The 23,149-nt window shown below is 47.0% G+C and overlaps 1 protein-coding gene across 1 annotated transcript in view; it reads right to left on the minus strand.

The window, feature by feature from the left end:
* TM9SF4 (transmembrane 9 superfamily member 4) overlaps nt 1-23,149 on the minus strand; it is a 23,571-nt gene continuing 422 nt past the window's right edge. Inside the window, exons 2-18 of the mRNA XM_026652701.2 lie at nt 14,454-14,567; nt 12,117-12,216; nt 11,382-11,550; nt 11,161-11,290; nt 9,440-9,563; nt 8,326-8,444; nt 8,002-8,113; nt 7,314-7,384; nt 6,692-6,824; nt 5,970-6,051; nt 5,806-5,881; nt 5,188-5,271; nt 4,150-4,325; nt 3,455-3,518; nt 1,839-1,958; nt 1,122-1,211; nt 1-521 (exon numbers count right to left, since the gene is read on the minus strand). Coding sequence (XP_026508486.1) covers nt 372-521; nt 1,122-1,211; nt 1,839-1,958; nt 3,455-3,518; nt 4,150-4,325; nt 5,188-5,271; nt 5,806-5,881; nt 5,970-6,051; nt 6,692-6,824; nt 7,314-7,384; nt 8,002-8,113; nt 8,326-8,444; nt 9,440-9,563; nt 11,161-11,290; nt 11,382-11,550; nt 12,117-12,216; nt 14,454-14,567 — 1,914 coding nt within the window. The 3' untranslated portion in view covers nt 1-371. The remainder of the gene's footprint in view (nt 522-1,121; nt 1,212-1,838; nt 1,959-3,454; nt 3,519-4,149; nt 4,326-5,187; nt 5,272-5,805; nt 5,882-5,969; nt 6,052-6,691; nt 6,825-7,313; nt 7,385-8,001; nt 8,114-8,325; nt 8,445-9,439; nt 9,564-11,160; nt 11,291-11,381; nt 11,551-12,116; nt 12,217-14,453; nt 14,568-23,149) is intronic.

Consider the following 23,149-nt stretch of genomic DNA (forward strand, 5'->3'; position numbering starts at 1 on the left):
AATGTTTCCCAAATGTTTCCATTGCTGTCTCAAATCCATTCGTTATTCAACATAAACAAAAGAATGAATGAGCAAAAAAGGGGCTTACTTACATAGAGGGATATTTTTCTGCTAAAAATCCCTCAAAACTGGAATAAAATAATAAACTTAAAATGCAAGGTATCTACACACCCCTCCCCCCAGAAGTAGCCCCAGAATCCGTGTACGCTGTGCCAAAAGTTACATTCCAAAATGAGCAGGAGTTATTTATTTCTCTCGTCACTCCCCCATTGGGTTTTGTTTCCTTAAAAAAACTGGGAAAGGATCCCCCTCTTCCTTTCCAGGAGGAAATGCACACAGAGGTGTCTGCTTTGTGCTGAGTCTGTGCATCTTCAGTCTATTTTCACCGCAGCGTAGATCTTACGGACAAACATGTAGGCTGCGTAGAAGCCAATGGTGCCAGTGAGGAGCCAGAAAGACAGGACCATGAGAGCAGTGTAGCCAAAGTAGAGTAAGGAGGGAATGAACTCAACGATATCCAGCTAGAATAGACGAGAAAAAGCAAAGTGAGCCTTAATACAAAGTGATGCTAAGAGTCAACTTCCCAGCTCAGTTAATGGCCTATTCCTCTTCCACAAGAGGATGGTCGGGGGAAGCAGAGTGAGAAAAGAAAGCACAGGATAAGTTGGACATGGAAGCTAAATTCCTCTCCCCTTAGAAGATGGAGCTCCCTCCAAGTCATAGCTGGGATTCACTGGCAGAGTGTGTGTGGTGGTGGAGGTGGTGGGGGGAGGGGGAGGAGTAAAGCCCAACCTGAATTAATTTCACCCCAGCTAAGGATGATCCCCCCAAGGCAGCGTTTGAGAACATTAAGCAAACATTACTCCCCATAAGTGGATGCAGGCCAGACTGGAGTCTACAAGTACCTGAACTTTCTTGAACTTAAATAGTGTAATTAACAGAATCATCTTTAGAGACACAAAAGAGCACTAGACAATGAACAAAAGAAGATACTGCAGAGGATAGCCATGCACTGGCAGGGGGATGGACTAGAACCAGATGACCCAATAGGTATTCTCTCTTCAAATTCTACTATGCCCTCAGGGAAGACAGAGCTTTTACACAGTGGGGACTGATAATACCTTATTCACAAAGTAAAAGATGGCATAAATCAGTACATAGAAGGCAGATCCTCCAGAAACCAAGAAGGTCCTCCACCACCAGCGATAATCCTGACAGGGTAGAAGAGAGAGACTGCATTATTCCAAGGACTTCATTTCCCTCTTGGGCTCCTAGGTACACATGACCCACAGTGCCTCCTTGGTCCAGGTGGGGTACGAATTATCCCCCGAGGCAGGTAGGTTACCACCCTCCTTTTTTCAAAGGAAAGCCACCATTTGGGGATTCATTCATCTTACAAAGAAGAAACTACTATGAATCATTTACAAATTGTCTTAAGTATATTAGAGAACAAATAATGAACAATGAAACAAAGCCAGCACCTTGCCAGGCCACTGTTGTGGCATATGCCATGGGAAACAAGACAGAGCTCTCCCTCAAATATCTGCAGATTGGAGGTATTTCTCCAGGAAATAATTATACTTGAAACGAGTCTTCCTGCACCTGTCTTTTGCAGCTTCCTTTGAGACAGAGTCTGGGCCCCATCCTGCAAGGTGCTCAGCAACCTCACACCCTTTGAAGTCTGTGGGAGTTGAGGCATTCAGCACCTTATAAGCTTGGGCCTCACATCAGCGGACTAGACTTCTGTGGTGAAGTAACAATCAAGTAACAGCACTTCTTGAAAGACACAAGGTCTGTTCACAAATAGCTACTGAAACTGCAACAGGGGTATGTCTCACCTCAGCACACAGCTGGAAGTACACCATAACGATGCTGATTTGGGAGCAGGATACCACCAGGATTATAAAAACCAGGAAGAGAAAGCCAAAGAGGTAATAGAACTGGTTCTCCCAGATCGCCTGAAACAAAGACAGCGTAAGTTCCTCACACAACACTGCACCAGAAGATACTGGTGTAACTCAATAGACATTAATCTAACTTTTCATAACAGCTGACCCAAGTAACAGTAAGTGGTTTGCTCTAGGGTGGGTCTAGCACAGTGGTTCCCAAACTGGGGTTCGTGAACCCCTGGGGGTTCGCGAAACGTTACAGGGGGTTCTCGGGAAAAAAATCCCTAATGGCGGACAGAGCTGTCCTTAGGGACCCTGGGCAGTACGGGACCAGCAGCCCGGAGCCCCTGGACTTCCAAGAGCTAAGCAGATCAAAGCAAGCATCTCTATCACACTGAGGAGATTTAAACTTCAAGACTCCTTATAAGAAATGGAAAGGGAGGTGGATATTTTTTGCCGTTTTTAAAATTAAAGAGGCAGCTAGTATTGTTTTTAAAATTATTATGAAGAACAAGTTTAAGCTTTGTTGTAACGTGTATTGTTTGCTTGAACTGCTCAAGACCTGAATGCTTGTATAAGAGGAACTCTTTGAGTTGGCTTCTTAGATACCTTCATGCTGTTTCACATCTGATACTCCTTGATGAAACATAGGAGCCTTGTCTTATAACAGGCTTATTCAAAGTGATACAAGCTACGAAAGTGAGATCTTGGAAGAGTGCTGCCATTTTCATAATGTAATAAAAATACTGTAATGATAAATAATAATTAATAATAAATAGTGTGTAATAAGCATGTCATAAAAACAAATTTTATATTTCCAAGATCGCTGCTTTTATAATTTATACTCAGGTAAAGGAGAAAATCCCTGGAAATATTCCTTTTTAGGAGGGGGTTCGCGAGACTTGACATTTTGGTGAAAGGGGTTCACAGGTTGTTAAAGTTTGGGAACCATTGGTCTAGCAGATACATGAAGCCTGTTATACTTTACAACATGCCTTGAAAGGCATTAGGCTGGAAGAGCAAATTCACAAAGCTAGGCAAGAAATAGCTGCCTGGACCCTGAAAAGCTAAGGGAAAGGGGCCAAGCAATCTCAGGGACACAGTATGAGGTGGGAAGAGCCATCATGGTGACACCTTCCTTCCCAAGATAAGGATTCTTGCTCATGGAGCAGGTCTTTGTTCTCCAAAGTAACAAGACCTCTGTAATTTCTTCTGGTCACTTCCATGTGAAGGTGAGAAATGGGAAGGAACTGCACTTGTCTCATCTGAAAAGCTTGGGCATCCCTTCATCCTGGCTGTCCTTAGCCAAGAATAACCCAAAAAGATTCTGTAGGATCAAATCTAACCCACGACATCTTCCAAGAATCCCAGCAAGAAAACAGTCTGGAAGACCTGTGGTCCAGTGCTTCCCCTTCACAGGGCCACAGAGGGGCAGCAAAGCTGTTACCCACTCCCTGCACACACCAAGATAGGTCTACTCCAGGTGGACAATCCCTCTCTCCTTAAAGGCTCAAGGCAGAAGCGGTAGGATTCTTATTTTAAAAAGAGGTGGATTTGGTGCTTACACTGAAGATGAAGAACAGTTCAATGAACATGGCTCCAAAAGGGAGAATGCCAGCCATAAGAATCCTATGAGTGAGGGAGAAATTCTGTCACCAGCAAAACATGACTGTCTTTACTCAAAGATTAGAAAACCACCACCCAGACCCAGATACACTTAGGGTCAAAAGGATACTGCTAAGAACATAAGAACGGCCAGACTGGGTCAGACCAAAGGTCCATCTAGCCCAGTATCCTGTCTACTGACAGTGACCAATTCCAGGTGTCCTAGAGGGAGTGAACCTAACAGGTAATGATCAAGTGATCTCTCTCCTGCCATCCATCTCCACCCTCTGACAAACTGAGGTGAGGGACACTATTCCTTACCCATCCTGGCTAATAGCCATTAATGGACTTAACCTCCATGCTGCTGGAATAAGTCTCTCACAATTAAATGAGCAATTCCTGCTTTCTTGGCACTTAATAAATCTCATTAGGTAGGTAGTTAGGAGGTACTAAGATACAGACCAGGGTACATTTACTATTTCTCTAAGCAGCACAATGTTACAATAAGTGTAGTGCAGTGGGAGGGGCTGCCCACGCACCTGCAATTCACCTGTGATGTCCAGAGACCACCAGATGGCTGACTTGTACAGTGGGCAGAGGGACTTGGGGAAGTCTTCTAATAAACCACCAGATTTACTACACATTTGCCACTCACCCAACGAATCTGTTCATGTACCACCTCTGCTCCGGGATCTGCCTTGGAATCTGATTGGTCCGCACAGGATTATCATATGGCTGTTTGCGAAATCCAAAGTAGTATCCCAGGTAGACCAAGGGCAAGGAGATACCGAACCACATGCAGAGCAGGGCCACCATGGTGGGGAAAGGAACCTGGAACCACAGCAAGCGTCACCACTAGGGTCCTAGCAAGTCTACCCACTAAATTCTCCAATGCCAACAATCAGACAAGGCTTTTCAAAGTCCAGCTCACCAACCAACCAACCATGGGATGTCAGTGAGGGACCAGAGGTGGCTCCTCGTCACATCATGGGCTTTAGATTCCACCATTCACACTGGCTTTAAATGAGCTCTGTTTCTGGGAGCATGGATTCCCCCACAACTGAAGATCCTGATACTCCAAGTTCCTCTGAATCCTGGGGGAACTCAGGCTCTGGCCATTTTTAGACAGATCCTGTACTGACCATACAGGACAGAGCAATTAGAACCTAAACCCAAGAGGCTGTGTCCCATAGCAGCCAGTTTTATCTAATCTCGTGTCCCCACGGGTAACAACCTCCCCTGCAGCCTCTTAGTTACAGCTGGAAATGCAGCTGATCTGGGCTCCACCCTGCCTGGGGTTCAGGCATCCCTTTTACCTCTCCTCACATCCTACCTGTGTCCAGGGATAGCTTCAAATACCTCATGGTGTGCAGGCAGGTCCTTTTCAACACGCACTTATTTGCTTTTTTAAACTGTTCCTGTCTTTGTGTGTTTGATTGTCAGACTGTGGCCCTCCCAACAGGCACAGCCAAGGAAAGTCCCCTCACCAGGGCATTTGCAGATGGAACACTTCACTTCAACAGCATTCCAGACCCCACCAGCCTAGACCTGCTTTGAAACACTCACCATTACAGGCCCAGCTCTTGACTGCAGACACCTCCATAAAGTAGAGGAACCCAGAAATTAAGCACCCTCCCAGGAACTCTATGATCACCCTACCCAGCCAGGTTTGCAAGGAGAAGTGGGTACACACCGCTCCAGAGGAGTGCTTCCCCCATATGAAACAGTTCAGGACAAAGCAGATCCCGAAGACTACACCAGGGTACAGGGTTGCCGTCTGTGGGAAAGAGCACATGTTAAAAGAGTGGGAGCTCATTATCCCCCAGGCCACTGGTCCCCAAACTGTGGGGGCACGCCCCCGCTCCCCAGTCTCCGACCGCCGCCTGCAACCTCCTACCCCTCCTGGCCTGGGGTGTGTGTGGACACATTCCATTATGGGGGGGGGGAGGAGGGGAGCACAAGAGGAAAAGTTTGGGCATCACTACCCCAGGTGTTCTTAATGGGCCCATCACTGGGGTAAATTAGGTGCAGAAAAAACACCCCTCCACTTCATGCATGCCTGTGATCCTACCCCCATGCCCTTCTGCTTTATTGTGGTCCATACCCAAAAGACCTCTTTCCTTGTCAGGATTTCCCCCCCCACAGACCTGCCAGGACCCCAACCCCATACCCAGCTTCTCTCTCTCTGATACAGCTGGGCAATGCCCACCTGCCCAGCAATGCCTACAGCAGGATGCTTAACTGCGATCAAAAGCAAGAAGTGTATTCTGCCTTGGGCAAGCATGGCAAAGAGACTCAAAGAGTCACTTACACAGAAGGCGCCTTTCTTCCATCTGTGGCCTTTCAGCGTCCGATAAAGACGGCCAGCAGAGAACCCACCAAAAACCCTGGGATGGAAAACAGGAGAGAAGCCAGGTTACTTCCCATTACCTGACAGGCAACAGCATCATGGCGCAGGGCAGGAGACACACCTACCCCATGAACATGAAGAGAAAGCAGGCTGTAGTCATCAGGGCGCCCCGGCTAGAAGGCGACAGCATCCCCAGCATGGCAACAACTGCAAAGCAAAACACAAGAGAAAGGTGGCAACTGATGAACATGCTCTAGCGAATGCTCACTAGAGGAGCCCTGGTTTGCACCATCTGGCTGGAGAATCCAGCAGCCTGGGATCGCTTCACCTCCCACAGAGAACTTCATTTTCTCAGACCTGAGACCAACAGCCTCTGGTGACCAGAGACAAGGAGGGAGATAAGACCCTTCCAAGTAGCACCAAGGCTTTGGTCTCAAATAAGAGCAATACACGTCAAACCTCTTAGTGTTTCTAACTACATTAACAGGTGCAGCTCAGGAAGACAGTGTGTGCTTTACCTTTTAGAGTCTGCCCACAACCCCACCAGCCAGCCCAACACAGAGCTCTCAGATCACTGGTGGAGCCCAGCATCCAAACCACTCAAAACCAGCTGACACTACATAGAAAAATATGGGTGCTTTCCTTAGGGAAAGGCACCTAGAAACCTGGAACTACTGAGTATGGCTCTGTAGTCTGAATCTGCCCTGAAACAGGTCATAGCCAGCAAATGGAGAGGCTCATCCCGAGACAAGGCAAGCTGCTGAAGCTCTGCTGGTGATCAGGCCTATATTAGATAATTCTCTTTCCCCTCATGTTAAGGCTGCTCAAACCCAGTGGTGATACTCACAGATAACTATCAGGATCATGCAAAAGAGTTGAATTCCAGAGCCCAGTAGTGAGCTGAGAATCATGGGATATTGTGGAGGCCTAAAGACATCTCCATGCACAAGTTTCCAACCAGATTCCTCCATTGTATCTTCCTGTAGCAAAACCAGAAAAGGGGGCATTAAGATTCTATCAGCCAGATGGAAGCACAGGCTCCTTCAGGATGTCTCACACTCCCTACACCAATTCCCTTTCAGGGATTCCATCATTCTGACAAGAGACTCTGCGTTCTTCTTGGGTTTTAAACTGAAGGTCTCTAAACACAGCTTTAGATCTGGATTGTCACATACCAGGACACGTGTTCACTGAGCTAGTTACTCAGTAAGTCTGGAAGAGTTTAATCATGTTAGTGGTAATGAACCCCCAGCAGCATGGCTGAGCAGCTCAGCTGCTGAATGCACCAGTGGCTCGCCTAACCATCCTATCCTCCCCATCAGTTTATTACAGAGCTGCCCCTCCCACCTTCAATAGTGCTTCTAACAAAGTGGGGGTGGGGGAAATGCATCAAGTCTTCAGAGAGGGTCCCTTCCCACACGTTCTGGTTTTACACAGCTCCCCCCCAGGAGAATAGATACATTTCGTACAATGTCATCTTCCTTGTTGTAGTTGGCAATGTCCTTCCTGAGAGTGCGGATAATGATCATGCTGAGAATACCTAAAACACACAAACCCAGAGTGAATGAGACATTGTTAGAAGGCTCCCAAGTAACCCTGCCATGCCTACTCTCCCAGATGCTACAGAACCACAACTCGGACTCACAGTTCCTTGGCTCATTCCTTCTGTGCTTGGTCCCAAGCGACATGACTTAGGCAACTCAGCTGCTCTCCCAGAGCTTCCTCCTGCACCACTATGTCAATTGGAGCTTTGCCATTGCCTTCAGTGAGCATAGGATCAAGCCCTCAGAGGGCAAAGAATAGTATTTATGCACAAACAAGGCCATGTTGTCTTTCCAGGTTTGTTCCCAGTCTCCCTACTAAGCTGTGGAACTCTACGGAGCAGAGACAGTTGCACCCCAATACTCAAAGCGTGAATGGACTCCTCCACCCCAAAGTCCAGTTGACCATACAAGAAACAAGAGCCAAGGGCTGACTCCAAAAGGTGCTGCCTGGGGTGGGAATTTTACACAAACTGACCCATGTCAATACCTTTTTTTTAACTGCACCTATTTGGGAATTCAGACATGCCCACCTGCAGCTGACGGCTAAAGCAAGTTCCTGACCCCCAGTGGCTAGCAATGGGGAGATTAACCCCCACCACAAGGTCTCACTCACCTGAAAGGAAAAAGACAACCACGACTGAGTTAATGATGGAAAACCAGTGGATCTGCACATCACTCATGGTCAGGTAGGTGTCCCAGCGAGAAGCCCATTTAATGTCACTCTCCTGGAGGAAGAGAGCAGCATGTTCGGAAACTGATAAGACACCCCAAAAGCCATCAGCTCCCCCTACTTGCTCATCACAGTGTACCCACACATCATTCATTACTCCCCTGTCTGCAACACGAACACCCACGGCACTTTTCTTTCTGGAGCCCAGCACATGCTCCTCCCTCCTCCCAGGGTACAGGTCAGCCAAGTCCCTCCTTACTGCCTCACCTCCCAGTGGACAGAGTAGGTGAAGAGCAGCTGGTTCTTCTTAGTGGGATCTATCTCCTGAGGGGCTGAGCCTGCAGCTTCAGGCAGCATACAAGTGCCCTTCTCATCTGCCTTCAGATCTATAGGAGAAAACATCCACACATTGTATGTACCACATTGCATTTCCCTCCACCACACAAAGGGAAGGGCAACCAAGCTTCCCCCAGAAATCTAAGGCCCAGTCTTGCTCGTACTGAAGAGAGCAGAATGCACTGAGGGGACAGCAAGTTCCCTTCCTTGGAGGCTGAGCGCAGCTCTGCATTGTTCAAAAGCTATCCTTCCAGCCAATAGAGGACCAGCATGAACCCACCCTGAAAGGAACCCTGGCTAGGCCCGCCCTTAGCTGGAAAGATGGAGGCTACAGAGGGAGCCTCATAAGACAGGGGTTTGGAAGAGAAATAAGCAGGTGGATCCTCAGCTCCACCAGAAACACTGAAGACCCATCAACCCCCCACCTCCTCCCACGCTCAGGGAGGTAGCAGGATCATAAAAATTACCATACTAGATCAGACCAAGGTCCATCTACTTCCATCCCCTGTCTCCAACAGGGTCTGATATCAGATGCTGCTTAGGAAGGTGCATAGGATAACAGAACCCATACAGGGAGTTTCATTCCAACCCCCAACAGCAAGAGGTTGGCTCATGCCCTGAAACAGGTGGACTTATATACCATCTAAGAAATTTTTAAAAATTCCATCCAGTGTAGCCTTGGACGTTCTCCTTATCCATATTAATGTCTATGTCCACTGTCTTTTTGAACCTTGATAGCCTCAGTGAAAGCTAGTGGCAATGAGTTCCACAGGTTAATTATGCAAAAGGATATTTCCTTTGATCAGTTTTCTCATGTGGTTCATTTCGGTTTCAAGCATGTGTCCCACTGCTTTTGTATCAGAGCAGGTGCTTTTATTTACTGGGGCATATTACAAAATCCCTCATTCCAATGTCCAAGTCTGCTTTGCAACTGGAACTTGCCACCTGGGATTTAGGTTCCTCTTTGGACCTGCAATGCAGATGGCAGTGACTGTAGGGAGCTCTGCTGCCATCCTTACAGGCCAGGGTAGACTACATAATTTACCTTCAAGTTTAATGCTCTGGGGAACCACTTCAAACCGCACAACCCTGTAGGTGGGCTCCTGATTCTCCTCCACCTCCTCTCTGTGGTAGTAAAGGATGAAGGAGAGGTGGTTGTGCAGGTAGAACTAAAACAGATTGACATTAAAAAAAGTGTTAGTGGCTCAAGGGAGAAATAGACAACACCTGGGGCAACAGCTGCACATTCCCCAGAAGGTTAAGGACTCTAACAGCCTCAGATAATCTGGGCTACACAGCAAGGCTGCGTTCTCTATTTCTCTCTGAGCTCTCGAGAGATCCTGTTCCTTTACTCTCTCTCAGTAACTGTCTCAGGCTTTTGGTCAAAATAGGAATGAATGTTTCACTCGATTTCAGATCAGGTGACCAGAGATATACTAAGGGGCAGAACCCAGCCAACTGTTCAACAGCATTTTGCATGGCATGACTCCACTAGCAACAGGTGCTCCTTTGAACTTACTGCTCTACAATGTTTCTCTAGTACACCAAATACATATACTGCAGGGGGTCCTGGCTGTCACATGCTAGTCACAGCTTCTTCAAGGCAACTGCAGCCCTGATCACACATGTGCAAAGCACAGCAGCTCCATAAAAGTACATAAGGCTTCCCTCATCCAGAAGATCTTAAAGCCAGTGATCAGAAGTGCATGTGCAACTGCACACACAATTACACCGCGCACATGAACAAATGATGAGTCAGACACACAGCTGGCCATTGGCACATGCAATAATGGTAATTGTGCTTGCAAACTACACATACAACTGTACACAAGTCTGAAATCTCCACAAAGTGGCCAGGTGGCTGTTCTTATAACTTGGCCAATGTCTTTTTATTTTCCCTACTATTATATGCCCTTTACCTCCCTCTGTAATCATATTTGTTTGCGTCACACTTAAACAATTGGATTTTACTCGAGTGAATTCTGACTTTTGCTCTCTAAACTGAATTAATACACTCTCCATGATTGTATTCCAGCCAGTTCCTTTTGTTAATAAAAATATTGTGAGAAATACTCAGTGGCATTTATACAAGGATCTCAAAGCAAGTTACAAGCGTTAGATAATCCTCACAGCACTCCTGGGACGTAACTACCGCCACTTTACAGAGGGGGCACAAAGTATCCTCAATGTCATCTGGTGAATCAGTGGCAGAGCTAGGAACAAATCCCGGGAGTCCTGGCTCCCAGTCCCCTAATCAATAGGCCACACCATTTCTCTAACTCTTTTTTCCATTCCCTCAGAGCCGGCGTACACTAGAAAATTAGATGGACTCAGCTACTTTGCTCTGGGGTGTGAAAAATCCACATCCCCACGTCATGTACTTAAGCTGACCTAACCTCCAGTGTAGACAGCGCTAGGCTGACAGAACAATTCTTCCGTCGACCTAGCGACTGCCTCTCGGGGAGGTGGATTAACGACAGCGACAGGAGAACCCCTCCCATCCCTTTGGGGAGTGTCTACACTGAAGTGCTGCAGCAGCATGGCAGCGATGCTGCTGTAGTGGTTTAAGTGAAGACATCGCCTAGGCCTGAGGATCTAAATACCATATTTCAGTCCTGCATACTGCCATTCAGGAGCACCTGGTGGCAGCATCTAACATCATGGTGCATTTTATACTTTTTGAAGGAGGCCCACAAGGTTCTCCAGAACAGGCTTTTCCAGGGATCCTACAGAGGCTTTATACAGGAAGCCTAAAGAACAGGTTACCTTATTACTGTCCATGAAACCAAGCCTGTATCCATGCTCAAACTGCACGTCTTTTTCCTTCTTCTTCTCCTCCTCCTCACGATTCGAATAGAACTCCAGCCGCGTGGCCACAGGCAAGTTATCAGCAATACTGAAGATACACAACATTTTCAAATCAAACCAGCCCACAGCGCAGCGATTCCAACCCAACCCTGGCACAGTGAGATTCGGTGGCAACTCACAGATGGATATAGTAATCCTCCCGGATACGCTCTGCAATCAGCTTGCTCTGTTCCACTGTCAGGGTGACTGGCTTGTTGGGAAAGTTGCACAGAACCTCACATTTCTTCTCTATGTTCATGAAGACCTGGAATGGCGTGTTTACTATCCGGTCCCCCCGCAGAACCTCACCTGGGAAACAGAGACACAATGGGAGGGGTGAGGGACACCATTATCAAGCAACACTGATTCTGCCATCGGGTTTCTAGCATGCTGCATATCATGGAGCAACAAGGGCAGCTTCAGCGAGTTACAGTGTGGACAGCAGAGCCTTATGGAAAGAGATGCGAAAGGACAGTTTGGAGCAAGGATCTCGTCTTGTTTGTCTGAAGCACCAAGTACATTGAGGGACCTACAGAAATAACCCACCAAAGAAGCGTTTCCCATCACTTCTTGGCTAACTGGGAATTCCAGCTTCCTGCTGCTGCCTCTGATCAACTAGCAAGAAGAGCATGGCACACTGGAGAGCGCCTCCCCTCTTTTAAGTCACAGGTTATCAGAAGCTACGTTTGCAATTATTTCTCCCACTTAAAATGCACACATTGGAGTCACTCACAGCTGTACCATGCAAGAGGTAGGGCTGCAAATATTACTGTGTTCCAAGTACAGGTGCTGCTACTGCTCAGCCTAGGACATTTCACAGGCCTAGACAGCAACATATTTACATACTGAGATCGTGCTGTATGATGGATACGTACCCAGATTCTCAGCCTTGTACGTTATCTTGTTGGGTTGGCAGAAAGGCAAGGAATAGTACTCGTATGGCAGCTGGGTTCGTGAACTGGTGAGCTTCACAGCCTGAAGAAAGAAGCAGCTGTTATCTTCCCCTCTGTGACCCGCTAAAAACTCAGACCATTTCCTACGCTCCCTACATCAGCTGGAAGTTGAAGTCTCATTCAGGAGACTAATTTCAAAGGGAAAAAACACTTTGTAAGATTGGCTTCCCCCCACTGAGACTATCTGAACTGCCCTTCCTACCACCACCAAACAATAAATCCACTAAGTGTAGGAAATACCTTCACCAACCACGGCACGTTAACTCTCCAGTAACTGAAGTCTCTAAGGTTACCAACTCCACCAGCTACATCAGGCTTAGTGGAGCAATTCTCTTACGCACAGGAACTATCACAGTGACACCTCCATCAGCAAAGTTAACTAGGGCACCAGAGAGCCAGAATTGAGTATGAAGTGTTTGTAAGGGACCGGTTGGGCAGCAGTGGGGGAGTGAACTCCATTGTGTATAATAGAAGGGGATCCCTCTCAAATTTTACCATGCACCTGTCTTCTTCTCAAGACAAACAGATACCCAGATACATTAGTTCCAAGCCTTTATTTGGAGCCCTGTTCTAGGAAAGGGGACATGGAAGTTATGTTTAAGTCCGGACTTCTTCACCTCTGCAGCCTATTAATAGTTTTATGTACCATACCTGCTGCAGCAGCCCCATCTTTAAGTAGCAAAGAAATGCCTGAAGCAGATGTGCCCAATGTAGTTGGAGTGTCACTCCCCTATAACTACCGTCCTCCTGAATCTCTCCCATGCCTATTTTCTGAAGCACATGAATGGGTCTCAAGTTCGTGAAAACGGTTTGGCGTTACCACTGTCGTCGCCTTTGGAAAAATCCTAGGCCAGCTCTACACAAGGTGTGTAGGAAGCTCATCCAAGCAAAGTTGCACTTTTGCAGGAATAACTGTTTCTGCAGTGGAGGCTTTTACTCACAGTTGTGGTCAGAGATCACCCTCCGTGCACCCGACCAACACAGCTGTGCTGACAAAAGTTAGTAGTGTAGACCTGGCCCTAGTCATGTGCTCAATCCTATATGAAGAGTTGAGCAGAAGCTGCTTCTGAAGACACAACGGATATTGACAAAACTGAATATTGCTGGCGGGCACCCACAAAAACGCAGGGCACAACTGAGGTGCAGAGAGATCCAATATAAAGGGCACATCTGTTCTGACAAACAGGAGCTATTTGTAACTTAGGCCAACCTCACTTATTGGAAACGTATAGGAAAATTTGCCAGCTGGTCTCATTGCTGGAGGACACATGTGGCTTTTGAAATCCTTTTGAGAGTTGCTATTCCAATCCAATCCCTCCTGAGGCTACTTTGTGATTTTACTGTAGCCTGGGGCTAGCCTTGTTTGCTTAAAAATAGCTTGGGTCAGGGGATTTGTGGCCAGAAAGTGAGTTGCACTGTGCTTGGTATATGACTAGCCAACCCCAGCATCCCCACAGACATCTACTTTTCTGGATGCCCTGTAAGAAATTAAGCCCACAGCTTTAGAATAAATAAATAAATGGCTTTAAGATTGTTGCTGTCTAGACAGCAAGTCTAAACTCTCTCCCAGCAGGGCACACGCAGTTCCAGAGTTGGGTATTAATAACATTCTGTGGGAGTGCCAACACCCTGTGGCAGCCTTTGCCATCTCCGTGGGCATTTAAGGTCTGGAGGATGGATGTGGGGGGCATATTGTGGAGTTCAGTTTATTCCTGGCGAGGGGAGAGAGCTCGTGAGAACTGACTTGAACTAACAACTTTAAAGTGTTTGGTTCTATCCTTGGCTTTATCCCATCATCTGCAGGACACAGCCACTTCACGCTTTGCTTGTGGCCCAAGTACTGCCCGGATGGCAGTTTCACTCAGTTACCTCATGTATATATCATGCACAATATTGGAGACAGAGAAGTTTTGGTTACTTTCACTTTGTAACCAATGCCACTGGGAAACCTTGTGTGCCAAGCAGAGCGACGTCTATACGGATTCTGGTGCAGCTGTTTGCCTGGTTCGAAAAAATACTTGAGAGAAGAAATGGGTGGCCAAAGAGAGAAACCGAAGAGAATAAAAAAATAAGTTGGGACTTTGAGCAGGGAGGACGACAGGTATGGTCCCAGAAGCCCCTTTTTACTGACATTTTACATAAGCACTGAATTTTAGAGGCAGGATTCCAAAGCTTGACTTTGGTCGTCCCACTTGACTACTGTGCTATAATTAAACGTGTTCCCTCTTGCCATTTTTGTTCCTGCGAAATCCATCCTACCTTGATTTCTACGGGGTCCTTCTGGTGGAAGTTGATAGGAGCTACACCTGGTACATAGAAGGAGCTTGTTTCGTGAAAGAGCGCAAGCAGCATCAGCAAACACATCAGCCTTTCCTGGAAAGGAAAAGAGATATCACAGCTGCACCCCCTGCGGGGGACACATCAGAGCAAAACCTGATGGAAGAAAGGTGACATGGTGGACAAGAAATTCCCCACTCCGCTAATGCCATTTATAAAGGCTGCATGGTCTAGCAATTCAAGTACAACTGAGTCAGAAGAACTGGGTTCTATTCCTGACTTTGACTTTTGGCAAGTCACTTCCCACCTCTGTTTTTCCATCTTTAAAGTAGGGATAATATTTGCCTGCCTACTTACCTCAGATGCGTGTTGTGAAACTCAATTAATATTCATGAAGTGCTTCAAAAGTCTTAGGTGGAATACACTATAGACCAAAACTGCAAAGTGCTACAGATCTGGGGTAACGAGCTCTGAAGCAGTTGACCATGGACACTTGATGATCTCCTTACCATTTTTCTCATTCCACTCCCTACAAAGACACCTTTCCCTGACACGCTGTATCTAGACCCTCCCCCTCCCCCCTTTACATTCTTGCTGCACACTACATAATCTGATAGGTGGGTAACATTCCCCAGGCTGACACCTGATTTTCCTATTCCCAAGCACAATACACATTATTCTTCACCCTGGCAACTCCATGTTTCACTATAGAGCTGGGTATTAGACCCGCCACTAGATTTCTGCCAGCAGTGCACTTCAGTAATTCTCCGGCAGCAACCTCTGGGCTGCTGTTCACAGGACTTGTCTTCCCTGCAACAATTAGCTCAAGTAAGAGCAGCCACACTGCAAAACAACATTTTCACTCAACACGTGAGTTGCACACAGCAATTTGATTAGCAGCTCATGAGTGGTGCTAACTCCAGCTGTAACCTTACTCCTGGGGGAATTCTGCACCACTGCACATGCACAGAATTTGTGTCCCCTGCAGATTTCATTGCTTCCCCGCAGAAAAATGACTTTCTGATGGGGAAGCCACAGGAGCGGTCATGTGACCCTCCCCAGCAGTATGTTTCAGGCATGGGCTGGAGCACCCACGGGGAAAAATTAGCAGGTGCTCCACACCCACCAGCAGCCAAGCTCCCCTCTCCTCCTTCTTCCCCCCCCCCGAGTGTGCCGCATCCCCACTCCTCCCCCTCCCTCCCAACACTTCCCGTCCCCCAACACCTGTTTGGCGGGACTTAGAACTTTCCGGGAGGGAGGAGTAGGAGTGGGGATGTGATGCGCTCAGGGGAGGAGGCGGAGAAGAGGCAGGGTGGGGACTGGGGGAAGGGAGCAGGGCTGGGGACTTTGGGGAGGGGGTGGAATGGGGGTGGGGCGAGGGCAGTGCAGGGGTGGGGAGTCGAGCACCCACTGGGCAGAGGGGAAGTCGGTGCCTATGATATCAGGTGCCCAGGGCAGCTGTCAGAGAGGTAAATCACTATGGGGCAGGACTGGGGAAAACCCAGGGGGTGGCTCCTACCCTGCGCTGGGCTCAGCTGCTAGACCTGGCTGGGCTGGGGAGGACGGGACTTCCTCTTCCCCTGCACGGCATCCGGGGCTGGGTCAGACCCACCCCCAGATTTCTCCCCCCACCCTGCTTCCTGCGCCCGTCACTCCTCAGCTGCAGGGGAATCCCTGTACAGGGAGCAGCTCCCCCATCTGCCCAACACCTGTGCATCCAGACCCCCTCATACCCAGACTCTCCCGCCGAGCCTCACTCACCTTCACTCAGTAACCCACCTGATGAGCCCCACTCCTCCTGCACCTGGACCACCCCACCGAGCCACCCAGGCTCGGATCCCTACCCCACCGAGCCCCAACCAGCTGCACCTGGATCCCCATCCCACTGAGCCCCACTCCCCCAGCACCTGGACCCCCCACTGAGCCCCCCACATCCAGACCCCCCTGCCAAGCTCTATCCCCACACACCCAGACCTCCCCCTCCACTGAGCCCCAATCACCTTCACCTGGACCCCCCTGCAGAGTCCTATTATTGTTGCACCCAGAACCCCCCCAACAAGCCCCTGTGCATCCAGATCCCCCCTGAACCCGGATCTCCCACTGAGCCGCCCGCACGCAGATTGCCCCCCACAAAGGATCCTCTCAACCCACACCTGGATCCAGGGGTGTTCTCGGATTTCTCATATTCATTCAACTGCAACACAAAATTACAGCTTTACTAATATTCCCCAAATCCAATAATCTAATCTAGAGAATAAACGCTTTATATTGTAAACCTCTGCATGAACCCCAGTTTGGTCCCATTAAGATGAAAAAGGTCTCGTAGGTGGATAAAACGCTAAGAGGAGAAATCATCCTTGCTCTGCATCACACATCTTCCCCACAGCTGCCAGCTGTGTCACGGCCACTACACTTAATGTTTATATAGTGTCAGAACCCTACACTGCACTTTACGAAACAGAGTAAGGCGCAAACCTTGCCCTGAGGAGCTTACAATGCAATTGGATAAAACAGAATACAGGGGTGTGGCTCAGGAAATGAGCAGGCCTGGAGGCATCACAGGAAGGATTTGAGAAAGCAGGTCTTCAGTGGACATCTGACAGAAGGAGACTGTTCCAGGTGCAAGGGCCAGCCAGAAAGGTGGTGTGAAGCTGAGAGCTGCAGATACAGAGAACCTTAAGGAGAGAGGATTGAGAGGAGAGAACAAGAGCAAAGATACAGCATAGGCAGAGATGAGATTGTGCAAGGCCGTGAAGGTGAAGCCCAGAGGACAAAGAGGAGGCAGGAGATAGGTGGGGTTTCAGGGAACTCTCCAGTTTAGATTCCTGGCATAGCTGTCCAATGCCTAACTACACACAGCATGTGCAATGGAAGGAGTTAATGCTGCTATCAGGACCTCTGCTTTCACATTTGCAGGTTTGCTTCCTTGTTTCGAGACAAAAAAGAAACTTAGCTGCAACGATATGGACGTGGGCCAACCGATTTGCACAACTCCAAGGCCTAGCCCAGCAGTTCCTCCACATGCGAGACTCCTTTAGGTTGCTACGGGAGCTAAATGAATTCAAAGGTTGTAGGACTGTGTCCTGCCTCCTTAAAAAAAAACCCCAACTCTGCTTACTTAACTCCTGGAGGAATTCTGCACCAAAAAATTAAAAATTATGTACACGATATTTTAAAATTCTGCACGTTTTGTCAAAATAATGCAATATAATCACTCTCGTTTCAATTATTTTGGTAATTTATTTAAACTACAATACAATGGAAGTAGGGAGCACTGGAGGAAATCCCCAACCCCCCTTACCAAATAGTAATGTAGCTAGGTTTGTAGCTCTTTATTTCTAGTTATCAGTCAACAAATATATGCAGCCGTATGCTCAGTGTTACATCATAGGCAATTGAAAAGCAAGTGAGGGCTGGGGAATCAAACTCACAATTTATATTGGCTACTGACCATCTCCAGAAAGGTCAGTAGCAAACAGTTCATGGAGCACATTTTGATAGGAAATTTTTTCAGTCCAAAAATTTAGACTAGTTCTAATCACTGAAGCACTGTAAGCATTTCTAAGGCCACACTGTCCTTTACCCCACTCTGGCAATGTAAAGGAGCCTTAAAACATCGGCATGACATTCTGATTGATACATCAAAGCAGACCTCCAGAATGACGGGTCTGTGCAACTGTGGCTTTCACCTACACTGTATATTTCAAAAAGAAAAATCACTCTAATGATGGAAAATCCCATTGGTGTACTGGGACGTTGCACCATGTGTGACAACAAGTGGTACCATGGAGTTACACAATTCCAGATCCCAACAGAAAACCTTTAAGCATGAGAGTCATAATTGACTAAGTTTCATTATTTAGTTTCTCACAAAACCACTAAGCCCCAAATGAGAGAGAAAACAAGCAGCTGAAGCAGCATTATTCACTCTGAAGTTGGATAGCAAGACAAGAACGACTGTTCCCATTCCATTGTGATAAACCCATCAAAGGGACAGGCACAACAAAATCTGGAGGAGAGGAAAACACAGAAAAAGCAGCAGCATTTTCTTTCAAACAAGGCTACTTCTAAGATCTCTCCACAAGCAGAGAGCTGCACAGGAATTCTGCGCTTCTCTGCGGACCTGGAAGTTAAATCTCACTGAGATAGACCAGAGAGAGAACTCCCTTATTGCTGTGAGGCTAAGTGAACCCTTCCCCACCAGAAATTCCTGATGTGTCTCAACAAGGTCCTCCCAACTACACAGTGTAACAATCATACCACCAGACAAGTGATGTTCCTCCAAGTGTGAAACTCAGCACTGAATGGCATCAGCCAGAGTCACATGCCAAATTCTCTCCAAGAAGTTCCTCCCAAATAATCACCAGACTTGCATGAGCAAACAATTCCAGCAGGAAGTTCCACTGATTGTTGTGAATCTAATTTATGAAGTCGTTAAGAACGGCCACCAGTTAATCTGTGAGTCTGTCAGTGCTTTCCAAAACAGACACTTGTCTAGAGCTAAGTCCCCTGCCTGTGTCTTGGCCAAACGGGAGCTCACTAGATGTTTTTATTCTATTTTAAAAAGTGCGTGCACCCAGCGTGAGACTTTACAGCCACTGAAGATGCCAGCACAAGAAACTGAGTTCCACAGTTTATCCACAGAACAAACACCCTGCAAGCTTCTCTCCATGCCTGTCTGCCAGCACGCCTCAAACCTAATCTGGAGGGACCATCTCCGGGGGGGGTGAAAAAGCCAGTCTCAAAGCCCATTCAAATCAGTGGCCTCTCTGCCAAGACTGCCAGCAAGCAGGCCAGTGACGTGTCTACTGGGAACCGCACCAGGACCTTATTTCACACAGGCTAACCTCGGATGGCAGTAACATTAGTCGTATCACAGGCACTATATAGGGCTTGCTTTGGGACTTCCTTCTGACCCCAGTTTCCAAGTTCACTTGCAAACCCAGTGACAATATTGTAGGTGTACTCAAAGGGTGGAAATGGAGGGGTAGGGGTGCTGAGTGGTGACTGACACCATATACACTGAGTTTTTCCCTTTCGTTGTGTGATTTGCTCTTTCAGTTAGTGTGCATCTTTCTGGCCTCTATACTAGGGGCAGTGCCAGGCCCCTTTTAACTCACATAAAGCCATGTTTGGAAGAAAAGCCAGCAAAATAGAGAAGAGAAACCTATGTAGTGTGTCCCAGTGTTTTTAAAGCAGTCTTGTTAGATATTCTTGGCAATTGTGTGGACAAGCTCATCTTTATTACGTTTCTGAGCAGCTTTCACACGCACTCAGTGAAGTCACTGAAAGCCTTTGGCAAGGAGACAAATGCTGCATTCACGCTGGTTTCAGACTGCCCCCTTGACACTTGGAGAGCTGGTAACAGCCTCCTGTGCTCTCACCTCTACACAAAACAGAGGGCTAGTCTACACTAGAATAGCTACAGTGGCACAGCTGCACCGCTGCTGGTGCAGACGCTCTATGCGCTCTCCCGTCTGCATCATTACTCCACCTCCCTGAGCTGCGGTAGCTATGTCAGCACAAGAGCTCCTCCCGCCAACATAGCGCTGTCCACACTGGCGCTTAAGCCGGGGGTGGCTTTTCCATGCCTCTGAGCGACTTAAGTTACACCAAAGAAAGAGCTAGTGTGTCCAAGCCCAGAGGCCTCAGCCTTCTAAATGGGCAAAGGAACAACTCCACAGTGAAAGAACAAACAGGGTACTATAGATGTCTGAAGCAAAATAGATGAAAATTCCATGCAAAGAATCTTGAAACAATCTCCCATGGCATCCTCTGGCTCTAAAACGACATACACCACCTCACACATCCCTTCCCAGCTATCAGTGCCCCAACACTTATAGCCACAAAGTATGTTGATGTCACTCATTTATAAGCCACACACATAATATCCGAACCTGTATGAATATCCTTCCACAAAAGAACATTACGTGATAGAAAAAAGCACTGCCACTGACTTACGGTGACACCTCAGGCAGGTCACCTGATTTCTCACTGACTTCTTTTCCCACATCTGTAATACTTGCCTACATCCATGGGTTGTTTTGTGAGGTATAATAAATTAATGCTTGCAAAGACCTCCAGGACCCAAGGAGGGAAGGTGGGTATACACATCTAGTTTTATCACTGCAACTTGCACTAATATTTGATACACAAATATAATCCCCCTTTAAACCTGGCACTAAGTGTTTGGCCTAAGTCCATATTTCTGTTAAGTGGATTACATAAAAGAGTCCTACTCTCAATTTTGCCGTTACCGAGAACAGTTCAACCTTTTCATATTGTGAACCACCTGGTCTGATGGACACTTCCCTCCCAATCCGACCTGAGTCAGCTAAAATGCTTGGTTCCATTAAAAATAGTTTCCAGAGTAACAAATGTTAGTCAGTCTGTATACTAAAAAATAATATTAAGAGTATTAGAGGAGACATGAAAATAGTTTTGCTTTGTGATGGGTGCAGCTGGTTGGCTCAATCCTCACACCTCCTGTTTTATCACTGTTCTGTTTATTTCCTGTTCAGAGGTACAGGGCTTTCGCTTGCAAGTTCTTTTGGGCAGGGACTGTCTTATATTTGCACAATACCCAATACAATGGGACCCTGACCTGATTGGAACCTTTGGAAGCTAGTTATACAGCTAATAATTAGGAATCTTCCACACTGCTCTATTGTCTCCAAGTTACTTTGTGGTTTTGATTTGCTCTCCAGTGTATTTATTACCCCCTCCAATGTTAGTAGTATCAGCCACAAATTTGATTACAGTTGAATTGATACTAAAACCACCCAAAAACCAAACAAAAAGCCTGCACCACTTGAGACACAAAGTAGCAAAGGCAAAGAGGGGCTTCAAAAAAAAAGATGCATTGGTCAAAAAAACACTCTAGAAACCATAACTAGAAACCTGTGTTTGTATTAGCTTTTGGGGGGAAATGTCCATTTCACTACTGCCAGTGGTAATGATTGTGTAGACAGGGCATCAGCATTTTTACCACTGTGCCATCTAGATCTGCACTGGACAGGTTTAGACACCACAGTGGTAAGAGAAACAGGAGCCTTGTCTACATTAGCTCTGCAATTGTTCCTATCAACTGTGGAGCTCTATTGGTAGTGTTGGAACAGTGGGAGGTTTATGTATTTTTTGAAGTGCAGAATAAACAAGTCTCAGACTGGGTTACAAAAACAGGAAGATTCCTTGAAGACTCTGACAATTCATCACTATGAAAGAAGCAGCTCTGCAGAGTACATATGAGAATCACTGTTTTAGAACAGGGAGGAAAAAACCCACGAAAGGATGTTTGGTCAAGAATTCTTAACTACAAGTCACCTTTGTGAAATATGTTTACAGCAACAATCTAATCTTTTTAGCATAAAATGTAAAATAACAGGGAGGCAGAGAGATCATTCCACAAAGCAGTCTGCTAGCGAATGGAGGTGATAAGATCAACAACCATGCTAACTTTCCTGTTTAACATAACACACCCATCTCCCTCTCATGCAGGGATAGGGAAGATATGATTTAAACTTTAAGATTTGTCCTGACTAGGAAAAGTGATTTAGGGCTAATCTACACTGGCAACGCTAAAGTGCTGCCTTGTGTGGTCGTGGCCAACGCTCAAAAAAACCCCCACCTCAACGAGGGGCATAGCTCCCAGCACTGGGGCACTGTTTACACAGGTGCTTTACAGCGCTGCAACTTGCTGCGCTGGGGTGTGTGTGTGTGTTTTCCCACCCCTGAGTGAGAAAGTTGCAGCGCTGTTAATTGCCAGTGTAGACAAGCCCTTAGTTTAGGTTTGGTTAGGCTTGGCAAGCCAATCAATTGACCGGTCATATCAACTGACTGCCATTTGACCACAGTCAAATACTGTCAATTATTCCAACAAGAAAGCCCTGATGCAGGCAGCAGCCTGCCTACCTACCTCTTTGATTGCACTATGATGCCATTCCTTCATTTTTTTAGGACTTCATTTCACTGTGTTTTGCATTTTTGAGTTAAAATAACTCAGTTAACTAACTTGTTTTTTTGTAATTAGTCATAAGTATTTAATTAAGGCTAAGCCTTTTGGAGACCATACAATCTTGTTTTATTGTTCTAATAACTCAGTGCTTAAAATATTTGATCGGTTTTGACAATATTTGGCCATTATTTTTGGACTAGTCAAATTCCCAACCCTCGGTTGGGCTCTAACACTTATTAACTGAGCTCACCCGAACATGACCACTGTTCCTAGTCAAGACAAAGTAATGAGTTTGTCCCACCGACAACTTCTGCGATTCTACTAGACTCAGGATTATTCCTTGTAACAGGGACCACTGAGCTAGGCGGGCTAGAGAAAGTACCGCCACCAACTAACATAAAAGGTCTTACACCTCATGCATTTCACGCTTTCCGGAGTTAAAGCCTGGCCTGCGCAGAGTTCGCATCTCCACGGGGCTCGAGTCAGTGTCACATGTGAAGGGCGTTTATTTCACACAGCTCGAAGGAAGGAGAATAGTTATTTCAGGCTAGAGCCTCTTGTTCGGTGATCAACTCGGGGGACCAATCCCCCAGACAGCTCGGCTCCTTTCAGGAGAGTGTTCTGGGCGCTGCTGAAGTTGTGATTCCCAGCGGGTTACACTCCAGCATTAAAGCCGTGCCCCGACCGAGCCTGGGGCCCCAGCGCCCCCAGCTACTCCCCCGCC

Source organism: Terrapene carolina, unplaced genomic scaffold (genome assembly GCF_002925995.2).
Source record: "Terrapene carolina triunguis isolate 2854851 unplaced genomic scaffold, T_m_triunguis-2.0 Scaffold130, whole genome shotgun sequence".
Taxonomy (NCBI): domain Eukaryota; kingdom Metazoa; phylum Chordata; order Testudines; family Emydidae; genus Terrapene; species Terrapene triunguis.